The 20489-nt window shown below is 43.1% G+C and overlaps 3 protein-coding genes and 1 pseudogene across 4 annotated transcripts in view; 1 reads left to right on the top strand and 3 right to left on the bottom strand.

Annotated features, from left to right (window-relative positions):
* Nucleotides 1–226: 226 nt before the first annotated feature.
* LOC114352533 (GS homeobox 2-like) lies at nucleotides 227–7976 on the bottom strand. 2 transcript variants are annotated; one of them, XM_028304158.1, is made up of 5 exons: nucleotides 7838–7976; nucleotides 6629–6765; nucleotides 4020–4268; nucleotides 2134–2389; nucleotides 227–733 (listed from the first exon to the last, which is right to left on the bottom strand). In XM_028304158.1, exons 1-4 carry the CDS (start codon nucleotides 7926–7928, stop codon nucleotides 2246–2248), a joined length of 621 nt encoding a protein of 206 aa, XP_028159959.1. In that variant the 5' UTR covers nucleotides 7929–7976; the 3' UTR covers nucleotides 227–733; nucleotides 2134–2245. The 2 variants fall into 2 exon arrangements, with proteins under 2 accessions (XP_028159959.1, XP_028159960.1); XM_028304159.1 differs by having other exon boundaries at nucleotides 2134–2377.
* Nucleotides 7977–9351: 1375 nt separating this feature from the next.
* On the bottom strand, nucleotides 9352–14136 carry LOC114352536 (lysyl oxidase homolog 1-like). Its single transcript, XM_028304161.1, has 4 exons — nucleotides 14000–14136; nucleotides 11807–11943; nucleotides 9874–9960; nucleotides 9352–9546 (listed from the first exon to the last, which is right to left on the bottom strand). The coding sequence occupies exons 1-4, from the start codon at nucleotides 14088–14090 to the stop codon at nucleotides 9352–9354; spliced, it is 510 nt and encodes a 169-aa protein (XP_028159962.1). The 5' UTR covers nucleotides 14091–14136.
* Nucleotides 14137–16737: 2601 nt separating this feature from the next.
* On the top strand, nucleotides 16738–17957 carry LOC114352539 (retinol dehydrogenase 14 pseudogene; annotated as a pseudogene).
* A 2023-nt stretch (nucleotides 17958–19980) lies between these two features.
* Nucleotides 19981–20489, bottom strand: part of LOC114352548 (ataxin-2-like protein) — a 59014-nt gene continuing 58505 nt past the window's right edge. Inside the window, exons 16-17 of the mRNA XM_028304172.1 lie at nucleotides 20180–20285; nucleotides 19981–20033 (exon numbers count right to left, since the gene is read on the bottom strand). Of these exons, the coding sequence (XP_028159973.1) occupies nucleotides 19981–20033; nucleotides 20180–20285 (159 nt within the window). The remainder of the gene's footprint in view (nucleotides 20034–20179; nucleotides 20286–20489) is intronic.

Here is a 20489-nt window from a genome sequence, read left to right as displayed (position 1 = left end):
ATTTCCAGTGGCTATCCCATCAATTACACAACAGGGCATCAAGTGGATCTCTTAGCTATCCACCTTTTTCCAGTGGCTATTTTTTGAATTACATAATAGCGCATCTAGTGGATATTTTAGCTATCCATCTTTTTCTAGTATTACATAATAGCACACCCCGTGGATACCTCAATTTTTCTGTGGCTACTAAAAGTACACAGTAGCTCCCAAGTGGATATCTTATTTGCGCATCAAGTGGATATCATTTTTTTTTACTGTGGCTACTAATTTACACGAGAGCACACCCAGTGGATACCTAAATTTTTCTGTGGCTACTTTTTTACACAAGAGCACACTCAGTGGATAAAAATGACACAACAGCACACCCAGTGGATATCTTATTTGCGCATCAAATGGATATCAAAATTTTTCTGTGGCTACTAAAATTACACAACAGCGCATCTAGTGGATATCTCAATTGCGCATCAAGTGGATACTTAAGTTATCCACCATTATCAGTGGCTACTAAATTATATATTATATAGATATCTCAATTGCGCACCCAGTGGCTATCTACCGAACGAGTGGGTCCCATAACCTAACTAACCTAGGCAGCGGCGGCTTAGCACGGCGGTCGCGTGTGGGCCCGCGGCTGTGGCAGCGCGCGGGGCGGCGGGCCGCGTTACGGGTGGCCGTGCACGCCGGGCGTCGTCGACCCCCCGGACGAGCCGTGGCCTGGCGGGAGGAGGACCTGCTGTGGGAGAAAAGGAGAGTTACATCCATAACGATATTTATTTCACTCAACAAAATGTAATAGGGATGTTTCCTGGGTCAAAAAGCAAGAGTTTTAATTAGTCCGTCAGTTAACTTATCAAAAAATACTCTACACGTATTTTTCACTTTTTCAAAGTAATGAAAATTTAAAGAGATAAAGCGCGCCAAAGTTCAAAAGAAGAGGCCCGTGACGTCAATGAGTGCTTAAAAGTGCCGCACTTTGTGACGTCGCGTGGAACTTCAACGCACCATAACTATGTAATAATTTGTTAGATTGACAAATAAAAATACACGTGTCCAATATTTTTTGATATTAAACATGACGGACAAAGAAATTTTTTTAGGAAACTAGTCTATTGTATGTGTATTGATTCAATTGTAAGTGTATTTATTATTGGTTGAAGTGTATGTGATTAGACTGTACCATAGCCAACAGTGTTAACTATCCATTGCCTGTCATGTCGTCTCGTTCTATCGCAAAAAACACCATTTGATGAGAGTTAGAGCAAAAACGGAAATGGATAGTTTACAGTGTGGCCGTGTGTACCTGTGTGATTAATCTAATATAGTTATAAGCTGCAACATATCCGCTCCATGATGAAAAAATTACTAACCAGTGTTTCTCAATGTGTGAATGTATTTTCTGTTTTGAGAAATGAATGCCTTAAGCCGCAAATCAATTTTTTCAGTACTTAGGCTCTTAAGCGAATTGGACCGGTTAACCGGTCTGGTGGTGGTGGTGTGAGCCTGGACCTTACCCTGAGCGCCACAAGGCTCACAGTCGCGTTTCTGCAGCGGGTGGTGGTGATGATGCAAACCTGGACTTAATCACTAGCGCCGCAAGGCTCACAGTGGTTTATCTGCAACGGATGGTGGTGGTGGTGCAAGCCTGAACCTTATCACTAGCGCCGCAAGGCTCATAGTCGCGTATCTGGTGGTGGTGGTATGACCCTGGACCTCATCCCGGCGCCACTAGGCTCACAGTACCTGCAACGGGTGGTGCTACGAGCCTAGACCTTAACACTAGCGCCGCAAGGCTCACAGTCGCTAATCTGGTAGTGATGGTGTGAGCCTGGACCTTATTCCGGCGCTACAAGGCTCACAGTACCTGCAACGGGTGGTGGTACGAGCCTAGACCTTACCACAAGCGTCACAAGGTTCACAGTCGCGTATTTGCAGTGGCTGGTGGTGATGATGCAAACCTGGACCTTATCACTAGCGCCGCAAGGCTCACAGTCGCTTATCTGGTGGTGATGGTGTGAGCCTGGACCTAGTCTTTAGCGCCGGAAGGCTCATAGTCGCGTATCTGCAGCGAGTGGCGGTGGTGGTGCTAGCCTGGACTAGTGGACCTTATCCCGAGCGCCACAAGGCTCACAATACCTGCAGCGGGTGCGGGTGGTGCGGCGGGCTGGCGGTGGGCGGCGCGTGGTTGAGGTAGGCCACGTGGTGGTGGTGGTGGTGGAGCCTGGACCTTATCCCGGCGCTACACGGGTCACAGTACCTGCAGCGGGTGCGGGTGGTGCGGCGGGCTGGCGGTGGGCGGCGCGTGGTTGAGGTAGGCCACGTGGTGGTGGTGGTGGTGGTGCGAGCCGGCAGCGCCCGGGCCCATCAGCGGACACAGCACCTGATACATGGACTGCCTTTTCAATCGTTTGCCCTTTTTGTTTACTGAACGCTCGGAGGCGATACGTTTTATGTGGCTAACAACTGGCAATTTTATTTATTACATAGATTATTCATTTATCGATAAGTTTAGATTAAGAATTTGTGTGCTCAGCAAAATATTTCATTTCACAGCTTCAACGAATAATGTCATTTTCTAACACAAGCATGTTTGCTGCGTATCTTTCTCTCGGAGACCAAATGCCATGAGAAGTAGCGGAAGAAACTTATGCCCGTTTGAGCAGGCTTCCCAATAGGTGGACCGACGTCGCGAGTCACGGGAAACACCTTAATGCGGGCAGCGCCGGACCGATCGTTGTGGAATCCTTGGGGAAACTAATGAACGTACTATAGGCCACAGTCCCAGCTACCCATTTTCGGTCATGACGTCTTGTTCTACCGCAAAGAATCACCATTTGTAGAGAGCGAGAGAAAAAACGGAAATGGGTAGTTGGAACTGTGACCCACTGTACATTCTCGAGTGGCAACCACAAGTCGAAAGACGTGGGCAGGCCGCCCACTAGATGGAACGACGTCGCGGGTCATGGGAAGCACCTAAATGCGATCGTTATGAAAATCTTTGGAGGAGGCCCTTGTCACTTGGTTGACAGTAAGACGTCATTTGGCTGAAACTAACGAATAGTTCATTCGGCCACGGTCCAGCTACCCATTTTCTGGTCATGTCGTTTCGTTCTATCGCAAAGAATTACCATTTGATGAGAGCGAGCGAGAGCAAAAAACGGAAATGTGTAGCTGGAACTGTGACCCACTGTACTATTGTACCAGTGGCCGAAAGTAACCACGAGCCGAAAGACGTAGTGTGGGCAGGCCTCCCACTAGGTGGACCGACGTCGACCGATCGTTGTGGAAATCCTTAGGCCCAGAACAGACGGTGAAAGGCAACTGCAACGAAACTGCAACTGCTAGTTACTTTTGAGTTGCATCTAAGTTTCTGCCATAGCGTCCGTTGAGAGACCACACATGACGCGACCAGTTTGAAACTTTCAGTTTCATTCATCAGAATCATCACAAAGTTGCAGTTTCGTTGCAGTTGCGTTTCACCGTCTGTTCTGGGCCTTAGAGGAGGCCTTTGTTCAGTAGTGGACGTCATTTGGCTGAAACTAACAAACGTACAGTCGCGGAATGAAAAGGTTCGTCACCTTAGTGTCGGTTTTCGCTTGCACTAGGTACTGTAAGAGTCAAACCTGCCAACATAACCGTGCAAGAAACAGTGCTGCTAACATTTAAATAAATATGACGTTTGCTAACGAATAAGGTTTTGCTTGTTTATTTTTCTATCCCATCAGTGCAATGTTACAAAATGTAGTTTTTTTTATTTAATAGATAGGTAATGGCAGGTTGAACCAACAAGAAGGTTTTAGTTTATCAATCATAATAATCTTCTTGACAAGTTAAATCGTCAAACAACTTTGATCTAATTTTGAACTTTACTGGCGAACAGTTAAAGATTATTTTCTCTAACTCGAGATTATTCTGTAACATAGTTTCAAAAGGTAATATGTGCTCGCGATTCGTTGAAGGAATCAATTTGAAAGCTGACGAACCTTTTCATTCCGTGACTGTACATTCAGCAAGGTTGATACCTGGAAAGGCGGCTGCTGGTAATGATGGTGCGGATGGTGCGGCGCGTGGTGCGGATGGTGCGCGTGCTGCGGATGCGGCGTGTGCGCCGGCGACGGCGGCGGGTACAGCGCCGGCGACGCGGCCGCGGCCGGCGACGGCGCCGGGGGCGGGGCGTAGCCCACGCCGGCCACGCCCACTTCGCCGCCGCCCACGCCGGAACCGCCCACGCCTACGCCACCGCCGTGGTACATCCGCACCTGGTGGGGGAACTGTTGGTGAGAGCTGAGTTTTTGTTTCTTGAACAGTCAGCGTCAAATAGTTCGTAACAGATAAAATCGTTTCAGCTCGGAATGACAACTTCTCAAATGTCTATTTCTCACAATGACAAATTCGCATTTGCTCCGGCGTGGGCGACGGCGCCGGGGGCGGGGCGTAGCCCACGCCGGCCACGCCCACTTCGCCGCCGCCCACGCCGGAACCGCCCACGCCGACGCCGCCGCCGTGGTACATCCGCACCTGGTGGGGGAACTGTTGGTGAGCGCTGAGTTTTTGGTTCTTGTAGACAGCGTCAAATAGTTCGTGACAGATAAAATTACCATTACCAAAAAGTTGACAACACAACTTTATTCCAATGAGGGCTATCGTTTTAGCGCTCACCAGTTAGCCACTGTAGAGTAAGGTCCTGTCACTTGCTAGTAGCGAAGACAGTGGCACCAACTGGTGAGCGCTAAAGTGGTAGGAGGACTATCGCATTTGCACTCATCAAGATGGCGCCACTGTAGAGTAAGGTCCTGTCAATCGCCAGGGGTGCCAACTGTTAAGTATAAAAACGATAGCCCTCATTGTAACAAAGACATGTTGCGAACTTTTTGGCTACTTTGGGTGTCACGAACTATTTGACGCTGACTGTAAGATGATGAACACATTGAATTTATAAAATGTAATTAATGACCAAGATCTCAATCTTCGTAGAATGAGGGCTACCGTTTTTATATTCAACAGTTGGCACTAATAGCGAGTCCTGTCACTGGCCCTTAAACTACAGAGTCGCCATCCTGATAAGTGCAGATGCGATAGCCTTCCTACTGCTGCACCAGTTGGCGCCACTTTCTTAACCACTAGCGAGTGACGGGACCTTATTCTACAGTGACCGCCAACTGGTGAGTCTGAGTCTGGAGAAGTCTGTCTTACAGGCTCCGGGAGTCTTTCCTAAAGCCCTGGATGTCCTGAATCACTTATCTGGAAGGCTGTGGTATTGGGGGCACACACAATTTATGGTATATGGAGGTACTGGAGCGGCTACTATCACTTGCAAGTCTGTAAGAGGGCCACTCATCATGTGGTGGTAATCCAGAGGCCGACGTTTTCATCTGGAAGGCTGGGGTATTGGGGGCACTCCATGCACCATGGCCCAATCAGAAGGATAACTAAAGCCCGTTCTGTGAGCACGTAGAATTTTGTCCAATGATCCCAATCTACCCATCCTTATCGCTCGCGCGTAATTATATTGCCGTCGCGACTGTGCGACGGGCGCCCGCAGTGAGTGTGCGAGCAGTGAGGTAGCTTGGGGTCATTGGACAAAATTGTACGTGCTCGGCGACCAGACTACAGGTCCGTCTTGCTATGGGGACTCACCATGTGCTGGTACTGCAGCGGCTGCGGGTGCGAGGATGGGTAGCTTGGGGTCATTGAACGAAATTCTATCTGCTCGGCGACTGGACTTTAGCAGGAAGGCGCTGGACGCAGGCCGCTACCAACGGGGCAACATTGAACATTGGGCAGCAGTGGACGTCCTACGGCTGAGATGATGATGATGATGATGATGATGATGATGATGATGACTCACCATGTGCTGGTACTGCAGCGGCTGCGGGTGCGGGGCGAAGTGCGGGTGCGAGCGCGACAGCAACATAATTACGCGCGAGCGCTAAGGATGGGTAGCTTGGGGTCATTGGACAAGATTCTACGTGCTCGGCGACCAGACTACAGGTCCGTCTTGCTATGGGGACTCACCATGTGCTGGTACTGCAGCGGCTGCGGGTGCGAGGATGGGTAGCTTGGGGTCATTGAACGAAATTCTATCTGCTCGGCGACTGGACTTCAGCAGGAAGGCGCTGGACGCAGGCCGCTACCAACGGGGCAACATTGAACATTGGGCAGCAGTGGACGTCCTACGGCTGAGATGATGATGACTCACCATGTGCTGGTACTGCAGCGGCTGCGGGTGCGGCGCGGAGTGCGGGTGCGAGGATGGGTAGCTTGGGGTCATTGAACGAAATTCTATCTGCTCAGCGACTGGACTTTAGCAGGAAGGCGCTGGACGCAAGCCGCTAAAGCCTGGTCTGTGAGCACGTAGAATTTTGTCCAATGACCCCAAGCTACCCATCCTTATTGCTCGCGCGTAATTATGTTGCTATTGCGCTCGCACACTCACTGCTGGTGCCAGTTGCACAGTCGCGACAGCAATATAATTACGCGCGAGCGATAAGGATGGGTAGTTAGGGGTCATTGGACAAAATTCTACGTGCTCACGGACCAAGCTTTACCAACGGGGCAACATTGAACATTGGGCAGCAGTGGACGTCCTACGGCTGAGATGATGATGATGATGATGATGATGATGACTCACCATGTGCTGGTACTGCAGCGGCTGCGGGTGCGGCGCCGAGTGCGGGTGCGAGTACGGCATGAAGGGCTGCATGGGCGCCGGCGCCAGCAGCGGCTGCCCCGTCGCCGCCGCCACCTGCACGCCTGATCCCACGCCCACTGGTGGGGTAGAAGACACAAACATTAAGACGTTTAGTGGGTGTTTGACAACATTTACCAATAATAAACATCATCACGTCATATAGTCCCCACTTCTACAGAACCTCTAATTTTGCATGGGTAGTGAGGGATTTCCCTCTCTAACCAAACGGGTTGAGAAAATTATCAAAATATCAATGCTCAACTTCCCTAAGCTAAGGGCTGATTTTTTTTATCGTCAGATAACTTTTAACTGAAGAATAAGTTTGGCACATTGATAGTTTCAGTATGGGAAATATGTCAAAATGACAAGTTTATTCTGACGATTGAAAAATCAGCCCTTACTCATCAATATTTATTTTAAAAACTCAGATTTTAATCACGTTTTGATTCTAAAAAGTAAGTAAAAAGAACTAGCAAACATTTTTTGATTTATCGCGAAAAAAGTGGCGTATCCTCACTACATCATCCCATGGTGTATCCTTGGTTACCTGTTATTTTAGTTTTGCTAATAAACATTTTTTAACTACACTCAACATCAAATAAACCGCACCTTCCGCGACGCGAACTTTAAAGATTTTCTTCTGACACAATCATGGTACCCCAACAATATTGGTGTTATTTGAAAGCCCAATAAATATCCTCAAAGAAAAATACATTTCATTTCTAAATAAATGATTAACATATACCATAAATGTGACTTGAAAATAGACTTCACTTTGGGCTCACCTCTGGGATCAATTAGACCAATTTTTATGGTTATAAAACCAAATAAAGATCTCACGTGTCTTCTTTAACAGATGGATAGCGATTAATCCCAACTTAACAGTTTTAAAGTCATAAAAAATGGCTATAGCGTAACTACCTATTTTTTGAAGAAGTGACTCTGGATCCTTGTAGTGACACATTTTTGGGGTAAAAACCTTTCCTTTAATGAAATGAAGTTTAGAACTAGGCTTTCAAATGGTACCAATGTTGGTAGGAAGTGGGGATGCATACGTTTGATAAGTGCTTGTCGCGGGAGGTGCGATTTATTTGATGCCGAGTGTATGTATTTTCTTTGGAACATAAACAAAATAAATCAATAGCTCACCTTTCCTGAAGTTCCTCTGCGGCTGTGTGGGGATGGGGGCGTGTTGCCCCGCGCCCCCCGCCACCCCGGCTACGCCTGCGCCGCCGCCCATCGCGGCTCCATACAACTGTTGGGCCAAACCGAACCAAATTACAACAATGTTATTATGGCAGGGATATACAGGGTGGAAACGTTAAGTGATCTCACTCGATTATTTCTAAACTATACAAGATATCGAAAAACTGATTACTGATTCTGAAAGTGCTTTACAAGCTCTTTCAAACGATATCAGTAATAGGTTACAGAATAAACTGGATCTATCCGAAAATTCAATGTTTTCAGTCTCCATACTAAATGTATGCCACTATGCCAGCCACACAATATTAGAAATGTTAATTTTTTTTATTTTAAATAATAAACACTTAAAATTTATTCGTGAATTGCATTCTTATTTAAAATTATTCACGGAAAACATTGGTTTTAGGCTTTACTTGCTATAATATTATCAAGACGAGAGAGAAGAAGAGTGCTATGATTGTGGCAGTATTAAATGTATGGAAGCTGAAAACATTGAATTTTCGAATGGATCCAGTTTATTTTATAACTTATGATTGGTACCATTGGATAGAGCTCGTGAAGCACTTTCAGGATCAGTTACCAGTTTTTGGATATCTTGTATAGTTTTTAATATTATGAGGTTTTACTAAATGTATGGAGGCTGGAAACATTGAATTTTCAGATAGATCCAATTTATTATGTAACCTATTATTGGTACCTTTGGATAGAGCTCATGAAGCACTTTTAGGATCAGTAAGCAGTTTTTCGATATCTTGTATAGTTTAGAAATAACCGAGTGAGATCACTTATCGTTTCCACCCTGTATAAACTCCTCCTTTTGGCAAGTCTGTTTAATACGGCAGATATCACATCAAACGGAAGAAAACATTGCTTTGTTATGGTGCGTCCACACTGCGCGAGCCCGTTCGCCCAGACTGGACGCACCATTATACGAATGGGGAGAAATTAAGTGGTAAACGGTGTGTAATTTGATGCAGATAAATAACACCATGTCTGTTTAAAATGTAACGAATTAATGACAATAAAATGTGTGGGTAAGCGCATAACTCAACAACGCCTGGACCAATTAACCAATTCTTTTTTTAAATTGTTCGTTGAAGTCCAAGGATGGTTTTTACGGCGAGATAAATTCGAATAATTTCCGGGAAAACCCTAAATCAGAACTTTTTTCACGCAGGCGAAGCCGCGGCCTTAAAGCTACTAGTTTAGAGTAAATCTAGAATCGTCGTCGTAAAAGTATGGAGCTTAATTTCATTTGTTAAAATACTGGAACTAGAAAACTCAGGTTTGCTTTTGTTTTTGTGCAGGTCGTTGAAATTCTCTCGCATATTTTCATCATCCAATGGTTTTGTCGGCTTCTATTGTATGAGGAATCGGCCGATACCAGCTACCTACCTGATGTCACCTGGTGGGGGAACTGTTGGTGAGAGCTGAGTTTTTGGTTCTTGTAGACAGCGTCAAATAGTTCGTAACAGATAAAATCGTTTCAGCTCGGAATGACAACTTCTCAAATGTCTATTTCTCACAATGACAATTCGCATTTGCTCCGGCGTGGGCGACGGCGACGGCGCCGGGGGCGGGGCGTAGCCCACGCCGGCCACGCCCACTTCGCCGCCGCCCACGCCGACGCCGCCGCCGTGGTACATCCGCACCTGGTGGGGGAACTGTTGGTGAGAGCTGAGTTTTTGGTTCTTGTTCGTTCGTTCGTTCGTTCGTTTCAGCCGAAAGACGTCCACTGCTGGACAAAGGCCTCCCCCAGGCAGTGATGGTGTATGGCTCTGAGACGTGGTCGCTTACTATGGGCCTCATAAGAAGGCTCAAGGTCACCCAAAGAGCGATGGAGCGTTGGTTCTTGTAGTCAGCGTCAAATAGTTCGTAACAGATAAAATCGTTTCAGCTCGGAATGATAACTTCTCAAATGTCTATTTCTCACAATGACAAATTCGCATTTGCTCCGGCGTGGGCGACGGCGAAGGCGCCGGGGGCGGGGCGTAGCCCACGCCTACTTCGCCGCCGCCCACGCCGGAACCGCCCACGCCTACGCCGCCGCCGTGGTACATCCGCACCTGGTGGGGGAACTGTTGGTGAGAGCTGAGTTTTTGGTTCTTGTAGTCAGCGTCAAATAGTTCGTAACAGATAAAATCGTTTCAGCTCGGAATGACAACTTCTCAAATGTCTATTTCTCACAATGACAAATTCGCATTTGCTCCGGCATGGGCGACGGCGACGGCGGCGGGGCGTAGCCCACGCCGGCCACGCCCACTTCGCCGCCGCCCACGCCGACGCCGCCGCCGTGGTACATCCGCACCTGGTGGGGGAACTGTTGGTGAGCGCTGAGTCTTTGGTTCTTGTGATTTGAGCATTGGATAGATAGGTTTTAAGACCTTATTTTTCTAAGAACGTCATATACATAGTTCACGAGAGAAATAATATGTTAAATTATTTAGATTAACATTTTGGCGCAGCACAGCAATGATGAAGATAATGAAGCCAATACGATAGCTCATTGTCATCTTATAACTTTTCTCCTTTTGTACTCTGCATAAAAGGCATATTCATCAAATCAAATCATTTATTTGTAAAACATAGGTAAATGTGGAATTCAGGTGGTACATACATATAATGGGTAGAACTCATCATGTGCTGGTTACGTAGCAGCCGATGGTTTTATCTAGGAACCGGTGATTTTAACATAATTATGACGTGACAGATCACAGAGCATACAAATCTGAAGTATCACTGCCATTTGACGTAACAAAAAAAAACCCTCACGTGCTTCTCCCATACCTCAGGCTACAGCTATAGCTTCGTTAATCTATGGGGGATACTTACCATGTACCCACAAGGTGGACCAACAACATCGTAAAGGTAATGTCCGGTCGCCCAGCCAATAGAATGTCGTCCAATGACCCCAAGCTACCGATCCTTATCGCTCGCGTGTAATTATATTCCTGTCGCGAATATGCGACGGGCAGCCGCACTGAGTGTGCGATAAGGATGGGTAGCTTGGGGTCATTGAACAAAATTCTATCTGCTCGGCGACTGGACTTTAGCAGGAAGGCGCTGGACGCAGGCCGCTAAAGCCTGTTCTGTGAGCACGTAGAATTTTGTCCAATGACCCCAAGCTACCCATCCTTATTGCTCGCGCGTAATTATGTTGCTATTGCGCTCGCACACTCACTGCTGGTGCCGGTTGCACAGTCGCGACAGCAATATAATTACGCGCGAGCGATAAGGATGGGTAACTTGGGGTCATTGGACAAAATTCTACGTGCTCACGGACCAAGCTTTACCAACGGGGCAACATTGAACATTGGGCAGCAGTGGACGTCCTACGGCTGAGATGATGATGATGATGACTCACCATGTGCTGGTACTGTAGCGGCTGCGGGTGCGGCGCGAAGTGCGGGTGCGAGCGCAACAGCAACATAATTACGCGCGAGCGCTAAGGATGGGTAGCTTGGGGTCATTGGACAAGATTCTACGTGCTCGGCGACCAGACTACAGGTCCGTCTTGCTATGGGGACTCACCATGTGCTAGTACTGCAGCGGCTGTGGGTGCGGCGCGGAGTGCAGGTGCGAGGATGGGTAGCTTGGGGTCATTGAACGAAATTCTATCTGCTCCGCGACTGGACTTTAACAGGAAGGCGCTGGACGCAGGCCGCTACCAACGGGGCAACAATGAACATTGGGCAGCAGTGGACGTCCTACGGCTGAGATGATGATGATGATGATGATGACTCACCATGTGCTGGTACTGCAGCGGCTGCGGGTGCGGCGCGAAGTGCGGGTGCGAGCGCGACAGCAACATAATTACGCGCGAGCGCTAAGGATGGGTAGCTTGGGGTCATCGGACAAGATTCTACGTGCTCGGCGACCAGACTACAGGTCCGTCTTGCTATGGGGACTCACCATGTGCTGGTACTGCAGCGGCTGCGGGTGCGGCGCCGAGTGCGGGTGCGAGTACGGCATGAAGGGCTGCATGGGCGCCGGCGCCAGCAGCGGCTGCCCCGTCGCCGCCGCCACCTGCACGCCTGATCCCACGCCCACTGGTGGGGTGGAGATACACAGGTTAGAGACTGAGTGGGTATTTAACAACATTTACGAAGCACAACTTTTCTAAACACATTATTATTATGATCTACACCAGGGGTGGCCAAACTTTTGACCTGTGAGGTCTACATATGCTCGAAAATATTTCTTGCGGTCGACTGCAAGGTAGAGTTTAGAAGAGTGAAATTGAACATTTTAGCAGCAACAATACTACCATGTTACGACCGACCTGAAGCGTGTGAGTACCTATAATTATAGGTAGATAGATAGTCAGTGTTCTTGGCGCGAATAGTTAGTACATTTTAAAATAAGTTCAGTTTATTTAACTCTCGCGGGCTACCAAAATCGCGGTCGACCTCTTGGCCATCAATTTGATTTTTAATTGCTTTGAAATGAACGAAAAAGTAAGTCAATTGATATGGAAAAATAGTGATGTCATCGGCTTTTGTCTCAGTTTTGGTTAGGCATTGACTGCCGAGCAACTAGACACATTAAGTTTGTATAAAGTTTTGGTCTGACTAATAAAAAGTCGCAATGTGTTTCTTAAAAAAAGTATAAACATTANTTTCCGTCGGGCTTTCCTGGAGATAGAATTAGGCCGTGACTGGATCGTCGTGTGTTGCTATTGTTACATTGTCGTCAGCAAAGGTTCCTGTGAATGTATTTGCAGTTGTTGGCAGGTCTGCGGTAAACAATAGGTATAACACGGGCCCCAAGACACTACCCTGGGATATACCGGACGTTATGTTGCATAGGGCAGAACAAGAGTCTCCAGATCTGACTTCAAAGCATCTGTCTTTCAAATACGACTTAAGTATTTCGTAGAACGGGCATGGGAGGTTCTGTTTCAGTTTGTACAAGAGCCCTTTATGCCAGACATTGTCGAAGGCTTGACTTATGTCCAAGAACGCAGCTGAGCAGTATCGTTTCTTTTCTAGTACTTCTGAGATGATGTTTGTGGTTCTGTAGACCTGTTCAGTTGTGGAGTGTCTTTCCCGGAAACCAAATTGGTGTTCAGGTATCAGATCACCGATCTGGGGATTCATTCGTTTGAACAGTATTTTTTCAAATACCTTCGATAGCAGCGTTTTTTTTTTCAAGTAACTAGTTATTGAAGTTAATTGATCCTTATTAAAATGATTATAGACAAAAAAGTGTTTCCTTTAATTTACATTATTTTGAAAATAGTAGTATTCGAAAAAATCGTTTTATCCGAAGTATTCGAATACCATAAATTTTAGTATTCGAAATATTCGAATACCAATATCGAACGAATAATGCATGCCCTAGATAGAATTTAACTCCTGTTTCTGAGAAGTTACCCGCTAAAATACCGGTGGTGACAAAAGTTCCCAGAAATTTTTGGTAGTAGATGACCCATGGGGAGTTTTGTCACCAAGATTTTTTGTCTGTGTTTCTTTGTCAATTTGGGCGTGTTCCTTTACATGTATGGAGATTTGCTATTTTTGACATCAACGTTGATAAATTTAGCGATATCTGTGATATTTCTTTAATCTGTAAGCGTTTTGTGAGCGATGTGAAAAAATGTTGAAATGGAACACTCTCAGTTTGACATGAGCCGTCACACGTCCGATTTTTGAAGTGTTTATTTTTTATAGAAGAAACATTCTATTCTACAAGTTATTCAATTTCAAATTGCATTATTAATACTACGGTTGTATCTTTTCAAAGAAAATTGTATTTTAAAGTCATAATACGTGGATTAGTCCGCACTCCGCACTAGTCGCGTCAAGTATGGTAAATTACTACGTACTAAGTGGAACAGGTATTTGGATCACGTATTAATAAATACTTGGAATAGGTGCACCTAGTATCAAATTTACCTAGTATAACCCATCTCTACCATTTTTGGGGTAAAAACCTTTCCTTTAATGAAATGAAGTTTAGAACTAGGCTTTCAAATGGTACCAATGTTGGTAGGAAGTGGGGATGCATACGTTTGATAAGTGCTTGTCGCGGGAGGTGCGATTTATTTGATGCCGAGTGTATGTATTTTCTTTGGAACATAAACAAAATAAATCAATAGCTCACCTTTCCTGAAGTTCCTCTGCGGCTGTGTGGGGATGGGGGCGTGTTGCCCCGCGCCCCCCGCCACCCCGGCTACGCCTGCGCCGCCGCCCATCGCGGCTCCATACAACTGTTGGGCCAAACCGAACCAAATTACAACAATGTTATTATGGCAGGGATATACAGGGTGGAAACGTTAAGTGATCTCACTCGATTATTTCTAAACTATACAAGATATCGAAAAACTGATTACTGATTCTGAAAGTGCTTTACAAGCTCTTTCAAACGATATCAGTAATAGGTTACAGAATAAACTGGATCTATCCGAAAATTCAATGTTTTCAGTCTCCATACTAAATGTATGCCACTATGCCAGCCACACAATATTAGAAATGTTAATTTTTTTTATTTTAAATAATAAACACTTAAAATTTATTCGTGAATTGCATTCTTATTTAAAATTATTCACGGAAAACATTGGTTTTAGGCTTTACTTGCTATAATATTATCAAGACGAGAGAGAAGAAGAGTGCTATGATTGTGGCAGTATTAAATGTATGGAAGCTGAAAACATTGAATTTTCGAATGGATCCAGTTTATTTTATAACTTATGATTGGTACCATTGGATAGAGCTCGTGAAGCACTTTCAGGATCAGTTACCAGTTTTTGGATATCTTGTATAGTTTTTAATATTATGAGGTTTTACTAAATGTATGGAGGCTGGAAACATTGAATTTTCAGATAGATCCAATTTATTATGTAACCTATTATTGGTACCTTTGGATAGAGCTCATGAAGCACTTTTAGGATCAGTAAGCAGTTTTTCGATATCTTGTATAGTTTAGAAATAACCGAGTGAGATCACTTATCGTTTCCACCCTGTATAAACTCCTCCTTTTGGCAAGTCTGTTTAATACGGCAGATATCACATCAAACGGAAGAAAACATTGCTTTGTTATGGTGCGTCCACACTGCGCGAGCCCGTTCGCCCAGACTGGACGCACCATTATACGAATGGGGAGAAATTAAGTGGTAAACGGTGTGTAATTTGATGCAGATAAATAACACCATGTCTGTTTAAAATGTAACGAATTAATGACAATAAAATGTGTGGGTAAGCGCATAACTCAACAACGCCTGGACCAATTAACCAATTCTTTTTTTAAATTGTTCGTTGAAGTCCAAGGATGGTTTTTACGGCGAGATAAATTCGAATAATTTCCGGGAAAACCCTAAATCAGAACTTTTTTCACGCAGGCGAAGCCGCGGCCTTAAAGCTACTAGTTTAGAGTAAATCTAGAATCGTCGTCGTAAAAGTATGGAGCTTAATTTCATTTGTTAAAATACTGGAACTAGAAAACTCAGGTTTGCTTTTGTTTTTGTGCAGGTCGTTGAAATTCTCTCGCATATTTTCATCATCCAATGGTTTTGTCGGCTTCTATTGTATGAGGAATCGGCCGATACCAGCTACCTACCTGATGTACTCATATTTGTTCATACTGTTTATCAACCCGGTTAAACTATCGGCCGACGAAAACTACAGACTTTTCGCAGATTTATTCTTATTTAATAGACGAAAATAAACAAATAATTCGATTACGCGCATTTTTATCATTTCAATGGTATGTAATTGATAACATTATTTAGGTAAATGTTTTTTGCGGCATTGACGAACGCTATATCAAATTATGTAATCGTTTTAGAGATACTAGTGTCCATCCCGGAATTTTATAGTACCAATGAGATTTACGCAGTATTTTAGCCAATAGACAATTTGACACCATTCCCCAATAATTCGAAATCACAACTTCTCTAAAAAGACACTTCATTCTGGTCTTAAAAACTTAATTAATTTTAAATTACCTGTAAATTACGATTTTTAGTCGCATTGTAATTTTAAAAAGTAGTTTATTTGAGCTGACAAAATAGTGACGTCACTTGCTTGTAGTGTCATACAAAATCATTGGGAGGGTTTCGTTTTGACAGTTTTAAAAAGTACGTCAATTGATTGGTGGTGTCAACACTTCTATTACGAACCTCATGAAGTACATACTTGGCTAAAATAATTACAAGTAACAAAGTATCAATTTACAAGTAGGTACAGATTCAAATAAACACAGGAAAATTTTTAATTCTTCTTAATAAGATCTTACAAAGTACTCCAGTAATCTTTGTAGACAGGTCTTTAGGTCGGTCGCACACCTGCCACAATCTGCCTGGGCCAGTAGTTAATGTGTCACTGCTGTTACAATCAAGAAGTTAAGTGTCTGACCCGGTGTTATCACTGCTGATATGAGAATTAATTACAAAAATGTCCTATTGTTCTTTAAATTCTGCTACAACAACGCAAAAACTATTTCTTATACAATTTTGCAAGTTATTATTTTTGATTAAGCTGGAATAGTAGGTGTTTTTGAGATTTATTTATCATTTGAAAAACAAAGTACCTACATGATATTATATCGATATCCTTTAAAAACCACTAGGGATTTTAGGTGTTTTTACAGACTGACTAGGATAGGTATGTTACAAATGTTTTTGATTGATTAGATTAGAATAAAAATACAGCTCTTAGTAACAAAAAAGTTATAGAAACGAAACAGCCATGAGCATGACTCTTTCTCAGTTTAAAACAATAATTTTAACTGAACTAACACAGTTTGTTGTTAAAATTATCTTTGGAATTAATTTATCTAGTTCTACAGTCCAATATTAAATAATTGTTTCAATGAACATATTTTATCACTTGATGCAAGATTAGGGCATCATTACACGCGGATCTAGGATTATTAAATTAAGTTATAATCGGTCACCAACTGCCGCTCGTTGATTACGAACGAGCTATCTATCGCCAGTTGTGTATTAACTTAGCTACGTTTTAGACGTGGTTACATAATTCGCTGATTCTTATTCCGAGACAACATGTGGCTGTTCTGGGTTTTGGTGACTTTAGTGTTGATAAAGTTTCTGAATAAATTATCTAATGGCAAATGTTATGCTGATACTGTTATGACGGGGAAAGTAGTTATAGTGACTGGTGCGAATAGTGGCATAGGATATGCCACGGCTTTGGAGCTGGCCAGGCGAGGAGCTGAGGTGATTCTGGGGTGCCGAGACGATAAGAAAGGTCAAGAAGCTGTTGATTCTATCATAAAAGCGACTAAGAACAAAAAAGTGAAGTACATCTATTTGGATTTGAGCTCTTTTAAATCTATTAGAAATTTCGTGGAAGAGTTTAAAAGAATGGAAGCGAAATTGGACGTTTTGATAAACAACGCTGGCGCCAGCGGTATGGGGTTGAAGAAGACTGAGGATGGTATTATCCGGGATATGCAAGTCAACCATTTTGGGCCTTTTCTACTGACTGTGCTTCTCACTCCGATTCTGGTGAAATCCGCACCGAGTCGAGTGATAATTGTGTCGTCCATGCTTCACAAGTTTGGCACTATCCAGGACATGAATGAGGAGGGTCGCCACGGATGGTTCCAGAATTACTGCAACAGCAAACTGTGCAATGTGTTGTTCAGTAACGAGTTGGCGAAGCGTCTGGAAGGTACCGGGGTGGTCGTGAACAGTGTGCATCCAGGGCAGGTGAACACAAGTCTTTATAGGTCGACCTTGTTGGACAAAATACGGAGTTTGGTGCTGTATACGTTCTTTAAAAGCCCTGAGGAAGGTGCACAGACGTCGCTATACCTAGCAGTGTCGGATGACTGCGATCAGGTGACGGGGAGGTACTTTGCTGATTGCTCAGAGAGTTCTATGTCTTGGAAGGCAGAAGACAGAGGGTTGGCTTCGGAGCTTTGGTACATGTCAGAGATATTTGTGAAGTTAAGGCCTGAAGAGAAGATCTGAGATACGAAGAAACTGTTGTTGTTATATTATTTGTAAATTATTGTTGTTGCATTTCAACTTGCTTAATAACTTCCTATGTTAATTTATATTTGTGATACCGCAAGAATATCCGACTTATCAAAACTGTTTACTAGTTTTTTTATAGCAATTTAAGTATACATTCCAGTACATTAGGTATAAAACCAGAACTGTGAGGAAACTTATCAGAAAATGTTTATGATTTCGATACGTAAGGTCATCTATCATGTTCCTAACATGACTAATTAACGCACTTTAGTTGTTTCACTTGAAAGTCAGCCGGGATCTTACTTGTTTATATAATATACTTTTTTGTATTTGTTCACTAAACCAAGTCAATGTATTTAAGCTCCATACATTCCAATGAAGAAACACCTGTTCTCTGTAATAAAAGAATATTCAGTTAACTCACGCGAAGATGTCCAAGCCAGTCTATATTCTATTCAAGATAATAAAATGATTGATTAAATATTCCATTTTAAAACAGACATGGTGTTCCCTAAAGGTCTTTATTTGTTCGTCTGTACCCTTAATAATAATTAGATTTATTTATAATAAGCGCTGCAAAACAACAAATTATTAGCATCAAAAGAAAAAACACTGCAAACAACACATCATTAGTAAAAACATATTTTCATTATGCTGGTTACTTAAACCGTTTGTAGGAATAAAAATAATTATTACAGATATATTTTAGATACCACCTTCGCATTCATAAAAATATAACGTCGTAGTAGGTAAATAAGTGTTTTATTTCATGTAATTTTCTTAGTGAAAGTTATTACGAGTATTTAAAAATTAGGTTTGAAATGTAAAACGATACCAAATATACAATGGAAGACCGTGTGTCTTTGAGTTTCAATATTATATCTAGCTTGAATTTACTTTTTAAACTCATGCTAGTTTTATAAACGTTTTTTATGAGAAGATGGATTTGAACCTAACAAGATACAAAACATTGATTTTTAAATAAGTACGACATAATAGACTTATTTTACATATCATCCACTGTATCGGTCTATTGTATTCGATCCATACAGTAATCTATAAGACTGCATTCACACTGATAGAAAATAAATAAGAAGCTTAAGTGGTATTCGCTGCCGCTGTGGGTAGCGATAAATATCGCGTTTTAGCGATTATGTGCTAACTTTTGATACCATGTGCAATATCTAGAATTTTATAGCGACAGCGAATATCGTAGTAAATTTTTTATAACATTGATACAACAAATCTGTGCTAGCTAGACAGTCATCTATGGAGTGTAAAGGTATGTCCACACTGCTTGGTATTGTCGCACTCCCAGTAGATGTGAATAAACCCTTACACATCACATTCAGGAAGAGGTGTAGTAAGTAGCAATGGACTTGTAAATACAGCCTTTTACAATAATCAAAATAATATAAATAAACACATCGCTTCGGGAAGTTAATGTAGACAAATTATAAAATGGTACTAGATATTGCAAGTTTGTGTAAATATTTGCAATTATAATTAATAAAAAAATAGTACATTTACCTACTTTTGATAGCCATTGAAACTTACAATGATCCTAAATATTTTTGGTACAATTTTCGAAGTGTGATTCTGGACAACGACAAGAAAAATAGCGGTGGTTGGGATTGGGAACAATGGAATTCAGAAATGTAGTCCACCAAACAAATGTCTGTGTGTATTTATGGACTCCTTGAGAGGATTTTTGAAACATTTTTGGATTGGAAAATTAATAGTCCATTAATCTGAGTAGGTATATTGCAAATATTTATACAAACATACTACATAATAATATGTATATTAGCACCATTACAGGAAATTGTATAGGTTCTGGCCACGATCATGTGGCGCATGGGGCCAGGCAAATCTATACTTATAATAAATCTGTAGAGAGGTCAATTCTGTACATGAAATATATTTTCAAAATAACTATCAGGGGGTGATTAGTGATCGATATTGATGCCAAAAATGCAATCAGTAAAATTTTTGTCTGTCTGTCTGTCTGTCTGTCTGTCTGTATGTTCCTTATAGAAACAAAANGCCAGGAACCCAGTAATGATATTTAAAGAGAGCCCGAAATGCATTTTTATGTCAATCGTCTATGTATACAATGTCGCTTCTGTAAAATTGATAAAAATCAGTTACGTCTCTTCGTGATTCGACCCACGATATCATCATTGATAAACTTTTCTGTACACAGAAGTGACATTGCGTTAAAGGTTTACGATTTACGCCAAATAAATTACAAATAGTTACCGTTATACATGAATATTTATGATCCTCTTTGGATGTAACGCGAAAAAATCACATTTCACTATGTATCAGCAAGTGCTCACCTTTCCTGAAGTTCCTCTGCGGCTGTGTGGGGATGGGGGCGTGTTGCCCCGCGCCCCCCGCCACCCCGGCTACGCCTGCGCCGCCGCCCATCGCGGCTCCATACAACTGTTGGGCCAAACCGAACCAAATTAGAACGTTTACTATTTTGTTACGTATTCGGATAGGGAAAGGAAGATTGTCGGATAAAATCGAAGGGATATGACATTGCTTTGTTATGCGGATAGGGAAGAACAACGCTTTTGAGTAATTTAATGCGGCTCCATACAACTGTTGGATCAAACCGAACCAAATTAGACTATTTACTATTTT

This window comes from Ostrinia furnacalis, unplaced genomic scaffold, assembly GCF_004193835.3.
Source record: "Ostrinia furnacalis isolate ACB-3 unplaced genomic scaffold, ASM419383v2 OfSCF1403, whole genome shotgun sequence".
NCBI lineage: Eukaryota > Metazoa > Arthropoda > Insecta > Lepidoptera > Crambidae > Ostrinia > Ostrinia furnacalis.
The sequence above is the reverse complement of the archived record's forward strand: the minus strand, read 5'-3'. Positions and strand labels throughout refer to the sequence as shown.

Excerpts from the sequence above, each read along its gene's own strand:
- LOC114352533 (XM_028304158.1), bottom strand. The coding sequence starts at position 7,928 with ATGGGCGGCGGCGCAGGCGTAGCCGGGGTGGCGGGGGGCGCGGGGCAA. Across the intron at positions 6,766-7,837 it reads GCAGAGGAACTTCAGGAAAG|TGGGCGTGGGATCAGGCGTG; the intron begins GTGAGCTATTGA and ends CTACCCCACCAG. Across the intron at positions 2,390-4,019 it reads ACCAGCAGCCGCCTTTCCAG|TCCATGTATCAGGTGCTGTG; the intron begins GTATCAACCTTG and ends TTGAAAAGGCAG.
- LOC114352536 (XM_028304161.1), bottom strand. The coding sequence starts at position 14,090 with ATGGGCGGCGGCGCAGGCGTAGCCGGGGTGGCGGGGGGCGCGGGGCAA. Across the intron at positions 11,944-13,999 it reads GCAGAGGAACTTCAGGAAAG|TGGGCGTGGGATCAGGCGTG; the intron begins GTGAGCTATTGA and ends CCACCCCACCAG. Across the intron at positions 9,547-9,873 it reads TGGGCTACGCCCCGCCCCCG|GTGCGGATGTACCACGGCGG; the intron begins GCGCCTTCGCCG and ends TTCCCCCACCAG.